This window comes from Bactrocera neohumeralis, chromosome 3, assembly GCF_024586455.1.
Source record: "Bactrocera neohumeralis isolate Rockhampton chromosome 3, APGP_CSIRO_Bneo_wtdbg2-racon-allhic-juicebox.fasta_v2, whole genome shotgun sequence".
Lineage (NCBI taxonomy): Eukaryota > Metazoa > Arthropoda > Insecta > Diptera > Tephritidae > Bactrocera > Bactrocera neohumeralis.
Window position 1 is genome coordinate 67,112,431 of NC_065920.1, and position 22,230 is coordinate 67,134,660.

Genomic DNA, 22,230 nt, shown 5'->3' on the forward strand with positions numbered 1-22,230 from the left:
CTTATACTACCACTTACGCTACTTAAAGTATGCACATTTTTCTAGATTTTTTTTAGTTTAAGCATAGAACTGCATAACAATTACTTGGTTAAGATTCAAAGTTTTAAAAAAGTTTTTATAAGAGCCCTAACAAGAAAAAGTTTCACCTTCAAATTTATTTTTAAAGAGAAAGTGTAGCTTGTCTTTAATTATTTTCTGGTTCTAACAGTTCTTTACTTTAATGAAAAGGTTTCATATACAGTTTTCTTTAATACAGGTTTTCAAAAATTAAACACAAAAAGCTAATTATAAGGCTGTGAGTAGCTATTGCAAAAGATCATTAAGTTATGCTCACAACTTGTGTCTAGTAAGTTGAACTCAAAAAGTATACATAGTATGTGTAAGTATCATTACAATCTCTTATCATGAGGATTAAATTATTAGTAGTGAATATTCACAATATAATCCCATTTACTTTAAACTTCATTCTTCATTGATTTCAGTAGTATTTTACCAGTGGCTTTCAGACTATGTTTCAAAGACGCAAACCGCCTTGACAAAAAATCTGTACGCCGAATTTTCGTTAAGCGCTATAATGTTTATAAAGGGTTATCCATTTCGAGGTACGCTACTTTTTTAAAGAAAACACATTGACTCTTTAAATTTAATGGGGAATGTTTATTATCATTCAAAAGAACATTATATGGCATTTATTTTTTTAAGATTATCTATTTCAAATGTTGGCTGCGGCCACCTCTTAGATGGTCCATCCTTTGAGTCCAATTTTCGATGACTCGTTCGAGCATGTCGACTTGTAACTGGGGAATGACACGTGTGATGTTTTTCCCCCAAGACCTGAATGGAAGCGATATTGTCCGCATAGACTTTAGACTTTACATATTCACACAGAAAAAAGTCTTACACTGTGATAAAAAATCTTGGTAGTGAATCGACTGACCCAACACGTGAAATTATCTGTCTACCGAAATGTGCTCTCAATAAATCCATTGATTGATGTGATATATGGCAAGTGGCGCCGTCTTTTTGAAAAAAATGTCTCCGAGATCACGACCTTCAATTTCTGGTACCAAATAGTCGGTTATTATGGCGCAATAACGGTTACCATTGGCGGTTTCGGTCTCACAAAACCGTTGTCTTTTCTGGATGAAATGGTAACTCTTGAATAACTTCAGATTGTTCTTTGTCCCAAATATGGCAAGTTTGCTTCTTTACAAAAAGCTGTATTTTGTAAGCTTTTAAGTTAAGATATCGACGTAAAATACGCCAAGTTATGGCATTCGTCTTTCTGAGTTGTTGCGAAAGGCGCCGAATTGACTCTCCGCGGCCTTCGTGTACACTCTCAGCTACGGCCGCTATATTTTCTTCACTACAATAATAATCACCAATTCCTAGTTTATTACGTGATATCTGCAAATTCCACCAGAAGCACATGCCCCTTAAATAGCCTCACTTCTTTGATTTCACTGCTATGCCTCATTGTAAGGGGGTAATTGTGTAATGGATACTTAAATGAAAATTTCACTTTCCTTTTACCCAGACAATAATCAGTCCATGATGATTATTATGTTGCCTCTGATAGCAAAATTTTCAGAGCAGTTGGCAGCACTCACGAAAATTCGTATTCAACACTTGTAGTACAGTGTTTCTAATATATGCTGCCGACTGTTGCATACCACAGCAGTTGAGGAAACGGTCCGGCTGGTTCAAGAGCGCGTGCAAAAAATGTTTACGGGTTGTAAATGTGTTCCAACAAATGCCTACATTTCAATCCACTCTTCTTTGTGATGCTTGCTTTCAACCAAATAGACTGACTGAAAGCTTAAATGAGCAGTGAACTGCCATTGGTAGCGCAAGCAGGCATAACAATTCGGCAAGGACGTGAGCAGAATTGAAATGGGAAGGAGCACCGCTGATGGGCGCCTGAGTTCTCGCCTGGATGGTAAACCAACTGTGTACATATGCATGTATGTATGTATGTGAACTCAAACATTTCTTGTTTATTAGACCTTCACTTTCAATTTACATCATTTTTCTTATTTCCGTATTAGGGATATGCGCTGATTCTTGCACAAAAATATTAATTTACTATAAAGAGAGAAATAATTTGCAAAGTCAGAGCTCAACTAATTATTTATTAACCTCGAATTTTTATCGGCTGGGAAGTTTATTGGAAAGTATCGGACATAAATTATTAAATTCTGGCTTCATCGAAAAATTATTCGATATTTTTCGCTTCAAAGGCCAAATAGTCATAGGGCATTTTGAATGCCTTGAAATTTCCTGGAGTTAAAAATTTGAAAAATTTTTTAGTCATAAAAGGTTAATTAAAATACAATTAGCTTCTTATCAACTAATTTTAAAATTAATTTTTTAGTAATTGGATAGATCAAGTAGAAGAGATTTTAGAAGTATGGTTCCGTTATAGATTGGTCTCTATTGGAAATCACAATTTCAATTCAAAGGACAGAAATTTAAGAGATTTACTATATGTAAGATTTTCATATTCAATAGTTGTACTTCTTTAGTATCCCCCTTTTTCGCCTTCGTTGAATCAAAAAAATCAGCAAATTGATCTAAATTGAGCTAAACTTCTTATTTGAAAAATTGCGCTGAAAAGTACATAATACTTAAATAGAGATATTTTTTTTGTTGCTTCATAATATAACTTTTGTTGGTGCATACTGTTTTAATGGGTCTATTCTCCCACCCGCTTTCACACCATTCCGCAAACCACAACACTGACACACCACACTTGAGAACATCAATACATACACAAACATATGTACACATCAATATATATAAACATCACTACACCTCATAACTTTACACAGTCTAATAAGTAAAAAGGGATTGTCAACGATGGAAAGCCTGTCTTGTCGCATTTAATTCCACACATGAAACGTGATCGTCTCATACGGCTTTGGTTCAATCGTTTGGTTCATCACCAGCTCACAAAAAAACTCTTGAAGTTAAGGTGAAATATTTAAAAAAAATTGCGATTGTAAAAAAAAACCAAGTGAAAATTGTCAAGGTTCCCCTACACATGTTGGGCGCTAGAGTCAACATAATGTTGTCCTTCGAACCGGGTGACCCTCTCTTAGCTGCAGTAGCGCGCTTGAGTAGACGCGATAAGAGCGACCTTTGCTTTTAAGTCTAGGTGAGTCACTGTATCTCCTTGAGAGTATACTGTGGGTACTCCCTTAACTTTAATTTTGAGTTGCTCTGTGAACTTGGGATTGTAAGCGAATATCCTTATGGCGAATATCCTTATGCTCGAAAATCGCTCAAGGCTATCAGTATCATCCAATGTTATGTGAAGAGAGTCGATCGTTCGACTTTCTTGGGCAATTATATTGCGTATGGTCGATTGTGGCCAAGAATCAGGAGATTCTGTTAACCACCGTGGGTCATTCTACTAAATGGTTTTGGTGGAAAAACGCAGAGCCTTGCACCCTCTTTACCATGATCGGCAGGTTTGTCAGCACTGGATACGTGCCGCCGAGTAACTGATTCCACTAGTTCAAGAATTTCAGACGTTCGATTGGAAATATAAGTCTTCCATGCAAGTGCGGAGTTTTCTAACCAGGCTAATACAATTTCGGAATCAGGCAAGAGATATAATTTATATTTTACCATGTTTAGATGTGTTTGCACGATGGATACTGGTTTGGCTAGTAGTAGCGCACCACATAGTTCCCGTTTTGGTAAACTTATTGTTTTTAGAGGGGCCACCTTTGCTTTGGCTACTAATAGGTACCGCTGTATCGGTTTGAGTGCTCACAATATGGCTTTTCAGAGGCGTCACAGAAGTTATCTAGTTCGATTTTGTGCTCTGGGACATAATTTATCCATCGCGTGGTTTGTATCTGTGAGATATCATTCAGATTGCCCGCGCATTGTGACCACTTTTTTTAAACGAAGTGGTTTCACTTGTTCGTCCCAGTCAGCTCCGTCTAACCACAAGTCTTGTATTAGTATTTTCGCTTGTATCATAATTGGCAAAAACCAAATACTATACTCGAACAAAGCAGTTTCCGCATATTTCCTACTTGACTGCCGAAAGCTTCTACATACATGTGTATATTTACCGGTGCCTTGTCTGATCCGCTTAAGCACGTTACAACAAAAGCCTTCGATGTTAATCACCGGAAATTGGCAAAGAACCCAAGTGACAGCTGTTAAGAAGGAGCAGCTTGAAAGTATATGTGTATATACATGCATACCGAAAAGATAAAGGAAAAATAATCAATTCTACCATACTAAATAAATAAATATTTGTGTATCAATATCAATCACAGCTATAAGACAATAATAAGTAATTATAATAACAGTAACCGCTAAACGTGAGATGAGATCAATGACCCAATGACAATAAGAAATAATCACAAAAGCTCCAATATACGTATGTATGTAGATGTATGAACGTGTGCTTGTATATATTTGTAATGCAACAAATTGTTAAGTTAGTAAAATTGTTATTGTTGGAAAATACTAAGCATGGAGAGCGAGGCTTAGGGATACTCTTCATTTACTACATTGTGTATATAGCTGAAGAATATTTCATACAAAGCCCTAAATGCTGTGCTATGCCGCAACTTCTATTTTAGGCTCAACTCTGCTTAATTTGGGTTTATTCAACCCTCAAACTACCATTAACTCATTTTGTAGACATCACAACCTTGTTGCTTTTACTCAAACTTTTTTTCTTATACCATTAGTTTTATATTTTTGTTGCTTTCGCTCTGTGCACGATTTTCGCCCGGCACGTTGCATGCAACATTGACAGCGGTGAGGTGGAGTTAATGTTTTAAAAAGTATTAAAATGCCTGAGCAAGACTTCCGAAACATGGCAAGTCGAACCGGCAAGGTTTGGCAACCAACACTCATTTATTCCTGCTTTCGCTTCAATGGAAGTCGTCCTTGCAGTCGAACCGCAGCAACGTGACCGACTTACTGACTGACAGCAAACGACAAAAATCAATTATTCAAAAGCTAGCAACAACATAAACTAACAGTTTAGGCAACATTTGAAAACAACGAAAGTCCAACCTAGCACAATAAATGTAAGGTTAATGGCGCAATAACGGTGTTATTAACAACAAGTAATATTCGTTGCGTTGCCGTGCTGGTATATGTGTGCTTGTAGCGTGGTGAAGCATAATATGAATTTTTTTTCAGTGTTGAATGGGTAGATTTAAAATTTTGTACTAATTTCAAAGGGAAAGATAAGCAACTTTTCCATGAATTTTTAAATGATTGTTTTACTTTTATGTACTAATTTGCATTTCATATTTTTAGACTATTTTTAGATGACAATTTTCATTGAGAATACTATACATCGGTGGCAAAACGCCTGAACGTCAGTCAAGCTTTCTATGACACATGGAACACCGCCTCCTGATTGGAGAATGAACTTGAAGTGAGTGTATATAATTACTATATGTATGGTTTATATTTAATATATTTTAAGAAGTAGCTTAGTAGTAGACGTTGTTGTTGTAATCTAGTCCCTTTTAGAGTGGTAAAGATCAGATAAGTTGTCTTCAAGGTCATTCAACGGTAGGCCCAGGAAACGTGCTGTTTCGCTGGGGTCGGACGATAGGGGATTGCAGGTGACTGCAGGGTTAGTTTCTAAGAAAACACCACAGCAGAAACTGCTTGCTCGTTATGCTCCTTAATTGGGAGTACCAGGCCGCACTGTGTAAATGCTAGATAGAAGACATAGGGAGGCATCCCGTTATAGTCCGGAGTGCAGTGTTTTAGCATGCTTAAAGCTTCCTCGTCGGAGTATCGCCGTATCCAGGCGACCATATTGGTACAGCGTAGTTAAGAACCGGCCGATAGATTGCCTTGTATGTTCCCTACAACGTTTCTTTGTCTTTTCCCCATCGCTGTAAGTTTTGCTTAGTGCCGTAGAGTAACGTGGCAGGATAAAAAGGATAACAAATCGGAGCGCCTGAATATATATACTATAATCAAAATTTGAAAACACGTCACACAAAATGAGAAAAACTACAATAATTTTATATTTTTTGGCATTCAACAGGAAAGATCATATACTTCTAAATAGACGCTTGCTTATGATAGATCATTTTATTATTATTTCTGGTGGTCTATTTCTAAACAGCTGGACGCCACTTAAGCTCACAGGCTGGCTTAGAAAATTTGTATTATCTTAAACCTAATAATAAACTATCTTCGTAGTATTCTCGATTTTTATGATAATTGTATAATTGACGTTAGATAGTTCCTTTTGACTAACAACAAAATACCTATAGATCTAAATTCCCAAAATTTGGTAACAGGGCTCGATTCATATTTTAATTAAAATTAAAAACAGAATTTTCAAATATTTTTTGAGCATTTTCAGATGATCAATGATTCAATGACCTCTCTCAGACCGTGTTTCGGCCAGGCAAAAATTCCCATACAAATTTACCACACATTAAAGCACCAATTATATAATATATGCCAATATTTAGGTGATCAGAACTTAAAACATCAGCGGGAGCTATCCACAGACAATTTGTGTACTCTTGCAATCTTGTTGCCATATAGTATTATAGTTCTGTTCACCTACCGGCTGAACGTATCACCTAAAACTAAGCGAGATGATATAGGGTTAGCAAGCTGTAACTTGAGCAAAAATTGATATATCTCGATGAAACTGGTATGTGGTATGTATATGTCTCGTATTTCACTCAAATGTGACAGAGTTAACTCAATCGCTAGAAGTTGGCGTTCATGCCAATTCAGGACTCGCATGTCGTCGTTCAGTCTTTAGTCATCCAATGCGCCATCTGCCTCACACCCGTTCCTGCCACAAACGTATGTACTGATTGCCCACCTGCCAAGCATCGCTGATAAAAGTTCAAATGCAAATGTCGCATGTCAAATGTATATCCTTTTCTTTTGTTTCATACATACATAAACCTGTGGTATATTTCACGTATTTCATGTATATTTTAGCTTCTTAACTGCGTACTCCGTATGACATTGTGCCGATTTGTTTTGAGAAACAAATCACTGTGATATTTCAAGTACGCATTCGTTCCATTTTTATTCTGTTATGAGCTTCGTATCAGTTCGTGGATGGAGTGCGTCATACAGGCGATTCGCTGAGTACTTATAAGCCGCATAAGCTTTTGGTGAGATTGCGGCTCAATGTGGTGTATGGGAGAATGGATATTCAAATATTGGAAAATGTGACTTATCACGTAATTTTATATTGACTATATGGAGTACTCTATATCTGCGTTGCATTCAAGTGGAAGTGACTGAATTGGTAAAAGGTGTTTGGAATGCCTTAATATTTCCATATATCTATTCCCGGGAAAAATTTAGTATATCGTCCCATTATTTCGAGAATAAAATTAACGTAAATATCTCGAAAACTATAAGTTTACAGTGGTTATAACTATATATATTCTTGATCTGGAAAATCTCCTCCGCATACACATTTTATTTCCAAAATTCTGGGATGGTACTTTAAAGCCGAACCGTATGACCATAAATGTTCTCAAAATGGGAATAAGTTATTAAGCACAAACGTAGGTTGATCCTGAAATTAGGTTATGGTATTACAAGGTTTTTTAATTTACATCAAAATAATCAGAAAGGAGAAAAGGTATTTTTTTGTTTGGCCAATTTGTATAACAATCAACGCATTAAAAGAAAAAGCGAAGTATCTAAAAGATGGACAAAGCAAATATCGGAGCATTCAAATTCAAAACCGAGTCCTTAGTCCTTAGTTAGTCGGTGTGGATTACCAAATCCAGCAAGCTGTCTGTTGTATGTTTGCAAGTTTGTGTTACTAGTACTTTTTAAAGCGATATTGCTCCAATGTATGCCCTTCTTTTACACGCAATCGAACAATGTGTACAACACTGTCTATATTATATTGTTTTATGCAAACAGTTCTAGACATTTGCAATTAATTTATCAAATGCGTCCGAAAATATTGACGGCACTTCGTCATTTATTATTTTTAACTATAATTTTTACAACAACTCTTAATCGATTGTAAATCGTCTGTAATTGATTTCACCATGAAGAAAATCAATCATTTCTACTGACAAACGCATGCTGATTACTTATACGCCACGTGCGACGTGAACATAATTGCTCACAATGGACAAACAAATGTCTCCAAGAGAGACTCATTTAAGTCAATTGGTTGTGAAGAAAACAGGGACAAGATGTATAGAGCTAGAGTGGCACGCAATGCGCACTGAAATGCGCAGAAAGAGTAAATACGTACTGGAATCGAACACTTGACGGAAAGTTAAAGTAGGTTAAAAATGTAGTAGGTGAAGAATATATCCTATGTATTTAAACACATAAATATATTTTGTATATTTCAGAGCGATTGTGCTTTGTTTTCGCATACCACTGCTACACATGAGCTGCCAGAGTGTTTTATGTGGCACGACAGCTTGAGCTATACGAAATGTGCGTGAATAGGTTCACATACATACTATATACATTTACATACATACATGTTTTATTTTCAATAATTCTCACAAGGATACTTCAAATTATTTTATATTTGAATATATATGTATGTTTATATTTATTCATAAGTACTTCCAGCCACTTCTCTTCCCTTTTTTTAGTATCCTCTATATATCCATACAAATACTTGGCAGAGAACAGAAATCGATTTGTCGTTTGCTTATCTACTAAATTTTATCTCTTTGTCCCTCTTTTACGAATTGTTAATACCCTTTGCTCTTCCTCAATTCCCTTAGATGCCAACCATATCAATTCTCCTTACTGCTTGCCGAAATCATATAATGGAAGCGTCGAAATCACTTTAATAAGTTAGGAAATTTATTTGTTTCCTTCCAGGCTGTCACTCCGCATTCCTATCTTTTACCGCAAGGCTTATTACCATTTGGGCGAATTTATATCTCAGTTGTATATAAAGTTGCTGAATGTCTAATTTGGCGACTAATGCCTGAAGCCATTTGAGTTTTCGTGTGGTTAATTTTGATGCTGTAAGTTGCTACTTTCAGCTATGTTCACTAAATAAATGGTTTAGTCAGTAGGATTGTTTCTACCTTTGTACTGTTGCAATCAGTTGATTTAAAATCCTGGTAATTGATAACAATAGTTTAGACTCCGCTGTGTTGAATGTACACACATTGATACTGCTGGGACTATATGCATTTTCATACTCTTCTAACCAGTTGCTACAGAGTGTTATAGTTTTGTTCACCTAACGGTTGTACATATCACCTAACACTTAACGAGATAGATATAGGGTTATATATATATTACGGTGTTTTTTTATACTCTCGCAACAAAGTTGCTAAGGAGAGTATTATAGTTTTGTTCACATAACGGTTGTTTGTAAGTCCTAAAACTAAAATATTCAGATATAGGGTTATATGTATATACCAAAGAGATCAGGGTGACGAGTAGAGTTGAAATCTGTCTGTCCGTCCGTCCGTCCGTGCAAGCTGTAACTTGAGTAAAAATTGAGATATCATGATGAAGGACGAAAACCGAAAACCTATAAAATGTTATAACTAAGCCATAAATAAAGATTTTAAAGTGAAATTTGGCACAAAGGAGCGCATCAGGGAGGGGCATAATTGGACGTACCTTTTTTGGAAAAGTGGGCCTGGCCCCGCCCCCTACTAAGTTTTTTGTACATATCTCGGAAATTAAGAAGAAAATGTCAACCAAACTCTACAGAGTCGTTTCCTTCAGGCATTTCCATATACAGTTCAAAAATGGAAGAAATCGGATAATAACCACGCCCACCTCCCATACAAAGGTTATGTTGAAAATCACTAAAAGTGCGTTAACCGACTAACAAAAAACGTCAGAAACACTAAATTTTACGGAAGAAATTGCAGAAGGAAGCTGCACCTAGGCTTTTGCGGCGTCGCCCACTTATGGACCAAAAACCATATCTCAGGAGCTACTAATCTAATTAATTTTACAGCAAAATAAAAAATATGTAAATGACGGATAATGAAATCTCGATTATCACTTTATCATGCGAGAGTATAAAATGTTCGGTGACACTCTTACTTAGCCCTTCCTTACTTGTTTTACCTTCAAATTGTATATAACTCCTCACAGGAAGTTATATTCGTATATTAAACAAATGCTATTTGCATCTATGTATTGATTGTTGATTGGAACTTAAAAATGAATCTGTCAAAAACAGTTCAAGTTGAAGAAAATTGTTGCACAGCTTTTCCCATTAATGTGAAACTAGGGCAATACTAAGATGACTATGCAAGTATGTCATATTTTTGATTGTATGTATATCAACACTTTCATATATTTCCGCCCATATACACTATAAATGCAGACGGCGCTGCAAATATAGAAATTGAAGAAAAACTTAAGGTGAATTATATTATATCGCGCTTATTTGCATAACCGTTATATGTCTATGCTTTCTATGCTCCAGTAGAATTGTCCTATATCTCTCCAACTTATTTGCTAGAAGCCAGTTTATCAGTGCGATGTCTAGTTATTTGATTCACACACTTGTCTTAATACGAAAAAATTTGAAATTTATTTGCATTTTCACCATGGAGCATTCATGCAGTCCTTGTATCTTATTTTTTAAGATCCTGTGGTAAATTTTTTGATATCTTACATAACTATGTTCATCTTTTATATTACTTAACGGCTAAAGTATACCAGTTTAATGCAAATGAGCTCATTCCAAAGCCTTCAAACGTCAATTCCATAAAGATTATTAGAAGTTGACTTTTTCTTATCTTCATATATACTTATGTCTGCGTATTACAAGGCGCTTGCCATCCCGCTCGGTATTCGGATACAAACTCACTTAGCATCTTTCAAGCGGAAGTTCTAGGCAAAGAGAATGCCTGTGAAGCTCTATTGGATAACTAGGGAAGGATTGAGAACACAATCGTATATGGTACACAGATATATAGCTGAACAACAATTGCTGGAAGGCTTTAAGTTTCTTATCACAGGAATATTTTCGGCAACGAAAAAGCAGGCGACCATTTCGAGATTGATTGAAATTTCCTGCAAGGATATCATGATGTCAAATATTAATAATCATAAGAGACTGTCAGTGAGTTTGCCGCTCGAATATTTTTTCACACGCCGATTCAACAACGTTTTTATTTCACATCTGCTTAGAGCGTGTCATCAACGCCGTGGCACCTCTCTGTCACTTACGCTCTCGATTTTTACGGGTATGTTGCACCAACACGCACGTTGGCACAACCATACGTTAAAAATAACAAACTTAGATACCTACTCTGATGTCAACGCTACCCAATAATTCAATAGTAACGCCAGCAGCTACGTGCTTTTCCGCCAATGCCGCGCGCTTTACAGGTTGCTTGCAATGGGCACATTGTTCCGACTTTGCTTCTTCTTTGTATAGAACGCTTGGTTGCGCTTCTTGTCTTCGCGATCGTTCGTCTGCTTCGAAGTTTGTTTACACAGACGTTCCCATTCTTATTTTGTCTGCCACCGCATCATCTGAGCGTTTTTGCAGTGCAGCCAATTTAGCACTTAAATTCTGCAATGACTTTGCGTGTTCCATGTCGCCTGTGGCATTCGTCGTGCTTGAATTTTCAAGTATGCCATTATTTCTTCTGTAATACCATTATCGACAACACACTGTGCGGCGCTCACCTCTATTCATGCTCATTGGCGTCACTTTCACTTTTCTGGCTGTTGTCTGTCTTTCTGCTTTTGTGTATTTTATCGCCATTACACTGTCATTGATAGGAACAATTGTAGGTGGTATTAACTTGCCACCCATTACACTACATACCTTTAATCTTTATTTCCATTTACACATCTTCAAACTTCTTACATTTTGTTTATTTCATTTTAAATATAGTATTTTCCGCTGACTATCTGTTCCTTGTATTTCATTCACTCCCTCACCCTTTTCTGTTTCGCCCGCAGGCTATAAGATGCCTCAACCAGTGTATCTAAGTCGTGTCACTGTCGTAGAAGTCGATGTCTCCATGTGCGATCCCCAACGGCCGGAACCAGTGATGCTGCTCTGCAACATGTACACCTGCCCACCAATATAAGTCTTCTTGGTACTGGCAACATTAGTATTTATCCTTTCCTGTCGGTCCGTTGATCCTTTCTTTTATTTTTTATCGACAGTGCCTATCGTATCTTGTCATTCCTGCCACTTTTTGTGGGAGAATTTTGTTTTGTTGAAGCGGTAAGGTTTTTTACCAAAACTTACAATAATTTGGAGGTCGTTCGAAAAGTCGTCAGGAACTTAAATGCTTTAATAATGAACAATGTAGCTTTTTCGGTAACTAAATTTCAACCACATTTTCGTCTATCTTGGAACCAGTATTAACACCAACAACAATGTGACGAAATCCAATGCAGGGCTGAATAGGCAATTAAGAAGTAAAATCCTCTCTCGACCAACAAAGAACAAACTCTAAAAAGTCACTCATTATTCCCGTCCTGCTAATTGGTGCAGAGACATGGACGATGACAACATCTGATGAGTCGACGTTACGAGTTTTCAAGAGAAGAATTCTGCAAAAGATGTATGGTCCTTTGCGCGTTGGTCACGGCGAATATCGCATTCGATGGAACGATGAGCTGTATGAGATATATGACGACATTGACATAGTTCAATGAATTAAGAATTAGCGACTACGCCGGCTAGTTAATGTCGTCCAAATTAATGAAAACTCCAGCTTTGAGAGTGTTCGACGCAGTACTTAACTTTTCATTGCAAAATAATTTTTTAACCGTAAAGCTCAATAAGACCTTCACCATTCATTTTAAAATTTGTCCTCTATCAATTTATGTCACTACTAATTTTTCAAAACAAGAGCATTGCATGTCCTATAAAATGTGACCTCCATTAATAAGAATTGTTATCTGAATGTAACTATCTACATTTTTAGCGCAATACCCTTGATATTTCCTCAGACTTCCCTTCTATTGTTTTAGTTGCATTTTTTTATTTTTATCTAGATCTCATTTTTTCCTTGGCTACAATGTGGCGACGCGTTAAAAAATTTTATGTTAACTTCATTTATCGCGTCAGCCCTAACTGCCCTTGAACTCACTCAGAAGAGAAAAACTGTCAGATACTACTGGCGCCTTCATTTGTAAACGCCACACCCGCCAACAATACCACCACTGCCACTTTCGCTGAAGTATCACGAACTAACTGGATTTTAGGTGCAATTTCCTGTCTCGTTATTGCAGAAGTGGAATATGTGAACTATTTTTGTTTTCAGCAATGTCAACAGCAACATTATATTTGCATGTGTACGTGTGACCTTTTTCGGTTGCCGTCCTCATATTCAGGCACAAGTGCATTGCAGAGATATGCACTTAGAAATATTTTGCAACAATGCAGTTCACAACAACAAAAAAATGCAAAAATATTTGGCAAGTACTTTTGTAATGTGAAAGTTATTTATCGCCACTGGGTCAGTTACAAATACTTAAAAGTACAAATATTTATGATAAATACTACAAGTGTACAACTATGAACTTTGTATGAAGAGACTTGGAATATACAAATAAATACATTGTGAAAGTATCCGAAAATTGTAAATAAAACAATATTTAATTATTTAGCAATATTTTTCCGCTTTCTAGGTAATCTCGAACAGAGGGAATACACCTACGCCAACGAGTTTTCTAGTCCTCAAACACACATTTCATAGGCATGCTCCTTCAGCTCCTTCAGCGAATTTTGTTTTATCTTGATCGACTGAAAACGGTTTCGATGGAGCGGCAATTTCAGTTTGGGGAACAAGAAAAAAACACATGGAGGCAAATCTGGTGAATATGGTAGTTGATTCATGATATTCAGTGCGTTTTTTGCTTTAAATTCGGTCACAATCGTACATTATCATCATGTAACATACATGAATTTTTCTTCCACAATAGCGACCGTTTTCGACGAAAGTTTTCACGCAAACGCCTCAATACGCCCAAATAAGATAAACTAACACATAACCTTTGTCTCATCGGCAGTTACAGTGCTCTTCACGAATTTTGGTTAGAAATAATCACTAATTTTGCTTGATGACAAATTAGATTTCTAACTAGGACTGTATAGAGACGCTCTGAACAACCTTAAAATTCCACAAATCATAGAACGTTTCTTCGAAACCTCATTGATAATACATACTTTGTTATCTGGGCCAACGTTTTGTTGCAAGTATTTTTGAAACACACAAAATTAGCATTGGAATAATCTTAAAATTTTATCAAAAGCTTACGGAAAACACTTCCTTAACATAAAATATGGCAGAGGACAGTTTGGGAGTAATGAATACATTTTAATTCCTCTCCTTAACCTTTCCTCAAATGATTTGCAACTCAAACTCGGCTCTTTTAGCTTGTAAAATATAATCATGCTTCAGTTTCAGTTTTCACTTACTGGTTTAAGTGAAAAATTTCTGATCAACATTTCTACTCTTACTCACTATCCTTAGTATTTCGTATTAGAGTGGTTTAGAAAACATTAATTTTTCGAAATCCAAAGGTATAAGGCCACTTATTTGAATAGTCTTACAATGGGGTTACCAGCTAAAACATTCAAGCCTTTAAATTATACTTCCTATCAGTTTTTCTCATTTCTCCGCACTTTAAATATAAAATGGTAATGATAAGGGCCTCTACTTGTATGTCGTATCCAATGATATTTTGGCTCTATCTTGTAGTAAAACGAGCAAGCATCTGGTTCTCTATTATGCACTTTACCAATATAGGTTGTTAAAATCCAAATAAATTTTTTGTTAAAACAACATTTTAGCTAAGCCTTTAAAATAAATTATGCTTAAGATTACCTCAATCAGATATTTTGAATCAAGCGGCCCTATAAGTGACTTCGTTATCACACTTATTTGCTTAAGCCTAATTTCTAGTGTCAACTCTTGAGGGAAAAAATACTATATTTGCTTTTATTTCGTTTCCATTTCGATTCAGGTGGATCACTAATGAATGTAGTCCATGCAGCCGTCTCTGTAGAACTGGCTACCGTGACCGCTTGGTGGTATATGCAGAGAAGAATAATGGCATCAAGACAACGGTAAGCGTAAATTGAGTTATAAAATAGCAACAGTTTGCCGGAAACCATAAAGAAAGCGACGGAGCAACAATGAAATTTACGAAGGAAAAACAAACCGCAAAAAACGTAGCACAACAGCAGAATAGACTTAATATTATTCATAGCCAGCTTGGCGCTTCTCTTCATACTCTTAGAGCATACTTTCGCGGTGTTGCCACACTTCACACAGTTTATTGCTTTTGAACTTTCCATTTCGAACGTTTTCAGGCTTTTAAAAAGCGCTTTCAGCTTTCTTGTGCGCGCAGGTGTATTTGCGTCCGTCATTGTATTCATAATTGCTACTAAGCGTTTATTCCACCTACCCCTTCTCTGGTTTTTGTTGTTGTTGTGCAGTAACTTGCCTTTATTCGTGAAATAATAACCAACAATTCCCAACCCTTTTATATAATTTTCACTTTTTACTTGAACATCTTTCTTTTTGTGATATTTTTTCATCGTGTCCATCACTACAGGTACTGTGACGTGTCGAGCGCCAAAGCCCGCCACACAGTAACCTTGAATGAATGAGAAGTTTCCGACATAGGAGGTGAAGGAGTGGACTGCAGTGAGTTTGCTTTGTAATATTAAAAAGGGTGTACGTGTGTAAGCTTTGTGGTAGGAGCTATAGCATTAAAGCTCGGGTTTGTGACGTTTTTTGTTCCATTATGTGGTTCCCTTTGTTTTTCGTTTATCCATTTTCGTGTTTATCTCTTTACCAGTTTTCACATTTTTAAGCGTTCGACTATTCTTTACCGCTTTAATTAGTTTAGAGGTTTCATTTTTCACGTCATTTCCGCATGTAAGTCTGTATGAAGTTTTGGCTGATAAAAAGGCTGATAATAATTTGCGTACATTTGAGCATTTCGGTGGGTAATACATATGTACTAAATAAGCAAATTTCATTTTGAAAGGTAATATCGTGCAACGGTTGTGCCAACGGTTTTTCCAATTCTTGAAACAGTTCTTAAAGTAAATTTCCGGAATAACCTTTAATTCACTTTTAATGTTTTCAGTTGACTCAAACTGAACAGTCAGAAGTCACACAGAGCTAAATCAAGCCGATGCAGTGGTTGCCTCACGGCATTGGTTGAAAATTTTACGAAAAACTCAGGAAGAATCAATACTGTATGCGACGGTGCATTATCGTGGTTCAAAAACGAAGAGTTGTCGGCCAATAATTCCAGCTTCTTTTTACGAGTAGCTTCGCGCAAACGACGCATAACACTCAGATAGTATTCTTTGTTGACAGTTTGGCCGGTCAAAAGAAATTCAGAGTGCACCACATCTCGACAGTCGACGAAAAATATCACGAAAACCTTGATTTTCGACCTTCTTTGACGTGGGTTTTTCTACTTCGCCTCACCTTTGCCATAATATTCGGCCGATTTATCGTCTGTTTCCGGATCGTAAGCATAGATACAAGACCCGTCGCCTCTAAGGATACTTTTCATGTCATCCTGGTTGTCGGAAAGCATACAACAATCCTCTTCGAAAAAAGTGAGCGATTTAGAAACCAATCATGCTTTTACTCTTCTTGAACCCGAATGATCTTTCAAAATGGTTTTCAGTGATCCTTCCGATATTCCAACAATGCCAGTAAGATCTTTGACTGTTAATCGTCGATTGTCAAGCCCCAAATCCTTTATTTTATTGACGTGTTGATCTCCTCTATTTTTTATCCATCAAAAACATTTGCTCGCAACAAACAATTATTAACGAAGGCTTTTCCCAACATTCTGAATGTTTCGACACCGGAAATTTGATTCCGCATTCAAATTCATTCTTAATTGTATTGAATAATTTCACCCATCGTAAAAATCGCCGAATCCACTTTATGCACTTTAGAAAGACAAGCGTATACTAAACACTAATGATTATTTTGTTGTGAGATTTGACACAGATGTCATTGTTAGTCATACCAACTCAACTCAAATCCCACAACAATGCGTGAAGGACTGCACTTTTAACATAGGACTTCAGGTATATAGTAATGACAAAAAAAATATTGGTAGCTTTCTGTAACACCCTAAACATTGCAGAAATAAATTATGACCCATGCATGCAACTGGAACTCGTTCATTTTGGCGAGAATTAACGCAAATGGCCGCTTATTTGCTCAAAGGCCCCGAAGTTCGAGTGGGTCAGTGAGTCAACGAGCAAATGACCGAGCACATTAAATGTGGCGCCACTATGTGTAGTGGGTATGCTAAGCCCTAAGCATTTATTAAATGATGCAGTGGTATGCTTATAGAGCACAAAATTGTTGTTCTGTTATTGCAATGATTTACCAAGCTCTGGTACCCACTAATCCTCTTAAGTCCCAATCACATCAGAGCAAGTGCATTTTCGTGCGGTCGATCGAACAAAGTAATTGAGACAAGAAATATAACGTTATTTGCTGTTAAGTTAAGCATTATTTTCTGTTTATTCTTTATATAGTTTTTTTGTTTGTCCACAAGATTCGAAAGTTGCACGTCTCCATTGATCTAGTAATCATATAATAGAAAGGAAGGCAAAAGTAAAAATAATAACAAATCAAATACACTTGATGGACATATGAATGCTACATATAATAACAATTAAATGTACTGTTGTTATTGATTTTTCTCAAACTTCACAGCCTGTGTCCTAGTGCATTTTGCTTTGTTTCTTGAGAATTAAGAAAAAACTTAACCGCTGTTGTGTGGTTCTGGTAGTGGAAGTTGTCACCAACAGCTAATTCATTTTTTCTTGCTGGCGAACGGACTAGTCAAAAACTAAACTCACAAACCACATTTTCTCTCGTTACCTACTGCTCCACGAACACTCCTCTGATTTCATAGCACATTTCAAATTGCAATAATATTGATTACAGTTATATGCTTTGCCTAAGCTTCGGCTGTTGTGAGGCAAAACTCGAAAAAAATTTTATTTGTAAGCCTTTATTATACACCGCGCTGGCTGTATGGGCTCTTGCTGGTGGCCGGCTGGCCACTTTGTCGGAGTTTGCTGTGGTGCCAAAATCACTATTATTGGTTTTTACTATGCTTTACCAATCGGATACAATACTTCTTTGCTTTGTGCTTCTTCGCCTTATTGTCCTTTTTCTTTTTATTCCACTTGGCTGACTGTCTGTACTCTTTTTCTTTCACTACAGTGTGTTTTTACTGACGCCGAAGTGAAGTGGTCTTCAATAGTATTTTATATAACCTCACAGTCCGAACATGCCACACCAAAGAAGCAAATCTTGGAGGACATAGTGAAACGAAAGTCGCTTTTTAGTTACAGGATGCTTCTGTACTGCGGAATTAATCATTACATTTATTAAAGGAAATTGATATCTTGATGATAATTTTAGAAAATTTTCCTAGAATATTCTGTAGTCATCTGAACAGCAATTTTTCGAAAATGTCTCTTCATTCTCGTCCTTTGTTCAAAATAGAAGTAAAATTCCTTTGAGGGTTTTAAAAAATATTTTCTTAAGTGGTTACATGGGTTTCCTCGGAAAAAACCAACCTTCTCTCAACAATCCGTTTCTCATATAAAATGAAATATTTTATTAAAATTTTTTATTATTAAAAACATACACTATTAACAAAGAAATTCTAAAATTTTTGGAAAAAAAATTTTAAATCGGCCATTGCGACGCCAAATCCGATGACCCCTCGGAAAAAAGATGCGCCCGCGTTAGCACGATAGCTCCTCACAGGATCATCTAAAGTGAAAAAATATGTATTTTAGTTAAAACCTTAAATTAGAACTTGGACGAAGAAAAAAACAGAAAATTGGATTTTTCACAGACATTTTAACAAAAAATTTACGACTTTTTTTCAAAAAGTTGTAATCGAAAAAAATCCTTTCTTAAGCCTTTAAGAATTGTATCTCTAAGACCTGTGTAAAATTTAATGAAGATCGTTCATTAGTTCTCGAGAAATCTTGCCAACCGTCTGCAAAAACACAGTTTCGAGAAAAACGCGTTTAAAGACGGCGCACTTAGCCTAACTAGCCTCGAGCTCACAAGTTCTCAAGGCTGTATCTCCGAAACTAGGACTTTCGAGCGCACAAATTCTCAAAGACAGTATCTCTCTAATTACTATTACTCGGAGCAACTTAGGACAATTATCTAGTGTTGAAAAATTTAATAAGACAATAAAAAAGTTGTTTTTTAGAAACCCGAAAGCCCATGTAACCCCTTAAGTAATCTAGTAAAGATTTATATTTATCGAAATCACTTAAACTAAAAAATTTTGAATTTATTTTTATAAAATTATATTCAGCTGTCTACAAAGTTTCTTATTTCACAATGATCTTACTTTTTCTTTTTAAATAAAGAATAAACATTGTAATTTTTGCTAAAAATATACGAGAACTCCTTTTTGAAAACTCTTGGAATATCCATTTACAGTAATTTATTTAATAAAAAAAATATTTTTTAATATTCATCTTGAACCAATTGAAAACGAAAATTAAATATAAAATATTTATATACAACATCTTTTTATATTTAAATATACAATACACAGCTCTTTTCACAAATTTTTATACTCTTGCAGCATGCTTCAGAGTAGAATAGTTTTTTATATAAATATTATTAAAGTATTATATTATTTTTGCTATTGAAAACAGTTTTCTCTGTTTAACAATTTAACAATAATTCTAGTCACCACAAGCCACTGTGCTTAATAGGCTTTGCAGTTTCCAGGCAGTCTCCTTAGCTGCTTGAAATCGCGCATATGCGGCATTTGAAGTAGGCCGATTACAACACGATAATAAACAGTTTTCCTATTGCTGTTGTTATTACTTTTGCTCATTTTTATTATTTCAAAGATATTTGCCAGTATATTTGGTGCTGACAGCAAGCGTGGCGAAGAAGAGACTTTATGTCGCGTCGCAGTGTCGACACCAAGAGTGTTACTGTTTCAATGTGGTTACGAACTCGGCAGTTGGCACTAGCATTTTACTTTTATGCGACAAATGTTTTTTCATTTCATGACATTTTTGGCAACCTAAATAATTTGTTGGCATCATCCGTTCACAAACTTTGTTTGAAAGAAATAAAATGATTCAGAGTTTTATTACATTTGTACTACACAATAACAGTAACAAGCGAGTGTGTATCGTTTACACTAAACTCAACGGGCGCTATAAGCGGCAAGGAAATCTGCTTGACACTTTGGAAAGATGACGGAGTAGAATGTGTGATTTTTTATTTTGATGAGAACATTTGACATTGATGCTTTTGCTTCATTTATTTTTGAAAACTTTGTAGTAAAATATATTATGAGCCACTTATAATGATTAACCTAGATTACTAGAAAGTGGCATAGTATTTTTGAGATCAAATTGAAAGAAAATTATTATGATAACTAAATGATAATATACTTAAACCTGAAAACCTGCTTTCTTCAGGACCAGAAAATTTTTTAGATATACTGGAATAATGAGTTCAAGTTGTAAGAAGGCATATATTTTATTGATTATTTTATTTTTCGATTACTAATGCGATCTTGTAAACTTTCAGTTTGATAAAAAATACGGAATTGACGGAAAATACATGAGTCATTTACTTGGGGTACATGTTTTGGAGAAAACCTCTAAAATTATTACATGCGTGTCTCCATTAACCGAAGTACTGGCATGAAATGAGCAAAATTTTTTGTAAGAATGAATGACTAATTATGAATAGGAAAAAATGTATTCAAATTATTGGCCGTTGATTTTTAAACAGTTTGACTAGCTTTCTGTCAATTTGTGGATACCACGCTAATTTGAAATGTTCGTCTCTTCAAGCTAACTAATCAGATAGCCAATTTTCCGCATCTCCGTAGAAACCGAAGGGCTGCTCGCCCAATGCGTATCGCTTCGATGAAAACAAATGGTAATTGGGAGAGTCAAAGCCTGCTAAATACGGCGGGTGGGGTAGCAGATCGAATCCAATTACTTTGATTGTATCTTGAACCGATTTTGCTGTGTATGCAGGTGCATTGCCGTGTAACAAAATTACTTTCCCTTGCCTTCTGGCCCATTCTGGTCGTTTTCGGTGAACGCATGGTTCAAATTGCTTATTTGTTGTCTGCAGAAGTTAGTTTTAAAAGTTTCAACATGGTTTTAGAAGCTTATGATATAACTAGCACACCCTTTTTACCTCACCAAACACAGAGCAACACCTTCACAAATTTTTATACAGACCGATCTGCTTATGCAGTCGATGTTGATGGTTGTCTCGGATTAACCCTTGATATTCTCCGTTTAGGATTCTTAAAATAAATCTAATTTTCATCACCAGTGTCAGTTCTAGGATTTAAATATTATAACTATACATTTACTTTGCTTTTTTTTTTGTACCAGAAAGTCTTGTTCAGGCACGTGAATGCACGGCAGCTTTAACCTCTACCGATATGACCACAGCTGCAGAAAATACAAATATGCAGGAATTGTCTGGTTTAGTTTTAATTCAAATGTTCTATAAGTTGTCTAATAATATTCGCCGTCCTCTTTGTTTTACTTATAAACAGTCAGGTCAGTAGTTTTGATTATTATTTAAATACGAAGGCATTTGTTAGTCGTATTTCATTAAGACTTACTAGGCAATTAAGTTAAGAAACTCAGACAATTGTTTGGCTAGGTTTAATTTTTCAATATACTTATCTGTGTTTCCTGTGTTGCAATATACTCAGTTCTCGTCTTTTATATATTTTGTAAAATTGTAATTTTTTATAGGAATGAATGATCGCAGGAATTTATGTTGCCTTACAAAGAAGTCGGACAAAACAGTTTATCTGTAAACGGGATATTTAAAGCTGTTAATTTAAACTAAAGTTTACACTCCTATACTCACAATCAATATTTTTCTATTTTACTTAAACCAAGGCTTTCCATACCATTCAAAGTTGAAAGATAATTTTTTATTTTGTCTTAATATTTTGCTGTGAGTTGAAGTATGGTTTTCAGTATGGATATTTTTCTATAAAATGTCGTGTTTTATTATTTTTTTTATTTTCATATAAACGTGAATTCTTGAGCATAGACTTCTACTTCCCACAACTTCCCACAAAATTCATGGATCATACATATTTGTTGAGCAACTAACAATTGTTGCTATTGTTGCTGATGATCGAAAGTTAACACATATTGCTCGGTTGTACGTGTTGATCACGTCTGTGTCAACAAAATCCTTTTTT

At 35.7% G+C, this 22,230-nt stretch overlaps 2 protein-coding genes across 3 annotated transcripts in view; one reads left to right on the plus strand and one right to left on the minus strand.

The window, feature by feature from the left end:
- Window positions 1–22,230, minus strand: part of LOC126752934 (ADAMTS-like protein 3) — a 376,477-nt gene that overhangs the window by 217,687 nt on the left and 136,560 nt on the right. The gene's annotated exons all lie outside the window — the stretch shown is intronic.
- Window positions 1–22,230, plus strand: part of LOC126752933 (uncharacterized) — a 73,357-nt gene that overhangs the window by 19,849 nt on the left and 31,278 nt on the right. Inside the window, exons 2-3 of one of the 2 annotated variants that reach the window (XM_050463981.1) lie at window positions 5,310–5,419; window positions 14,950–15,052. In XM_050463981.1, coding sequence (XP_050319938.1) covers window positions 5,376–5,419; window positions 14,950–15,052 — 147 coding nt within the window. In that variant the 5' untranslated portion in view covers window positions 5,310–5,375. Of the gene's footprint in view, window positions 1–5,309; window positions 5,420–14,949; window positions 15,053–22,230 lie in introns of those variants that run through there. The other variant, XR_007666055.1, reaches the window with a different exon arrangement.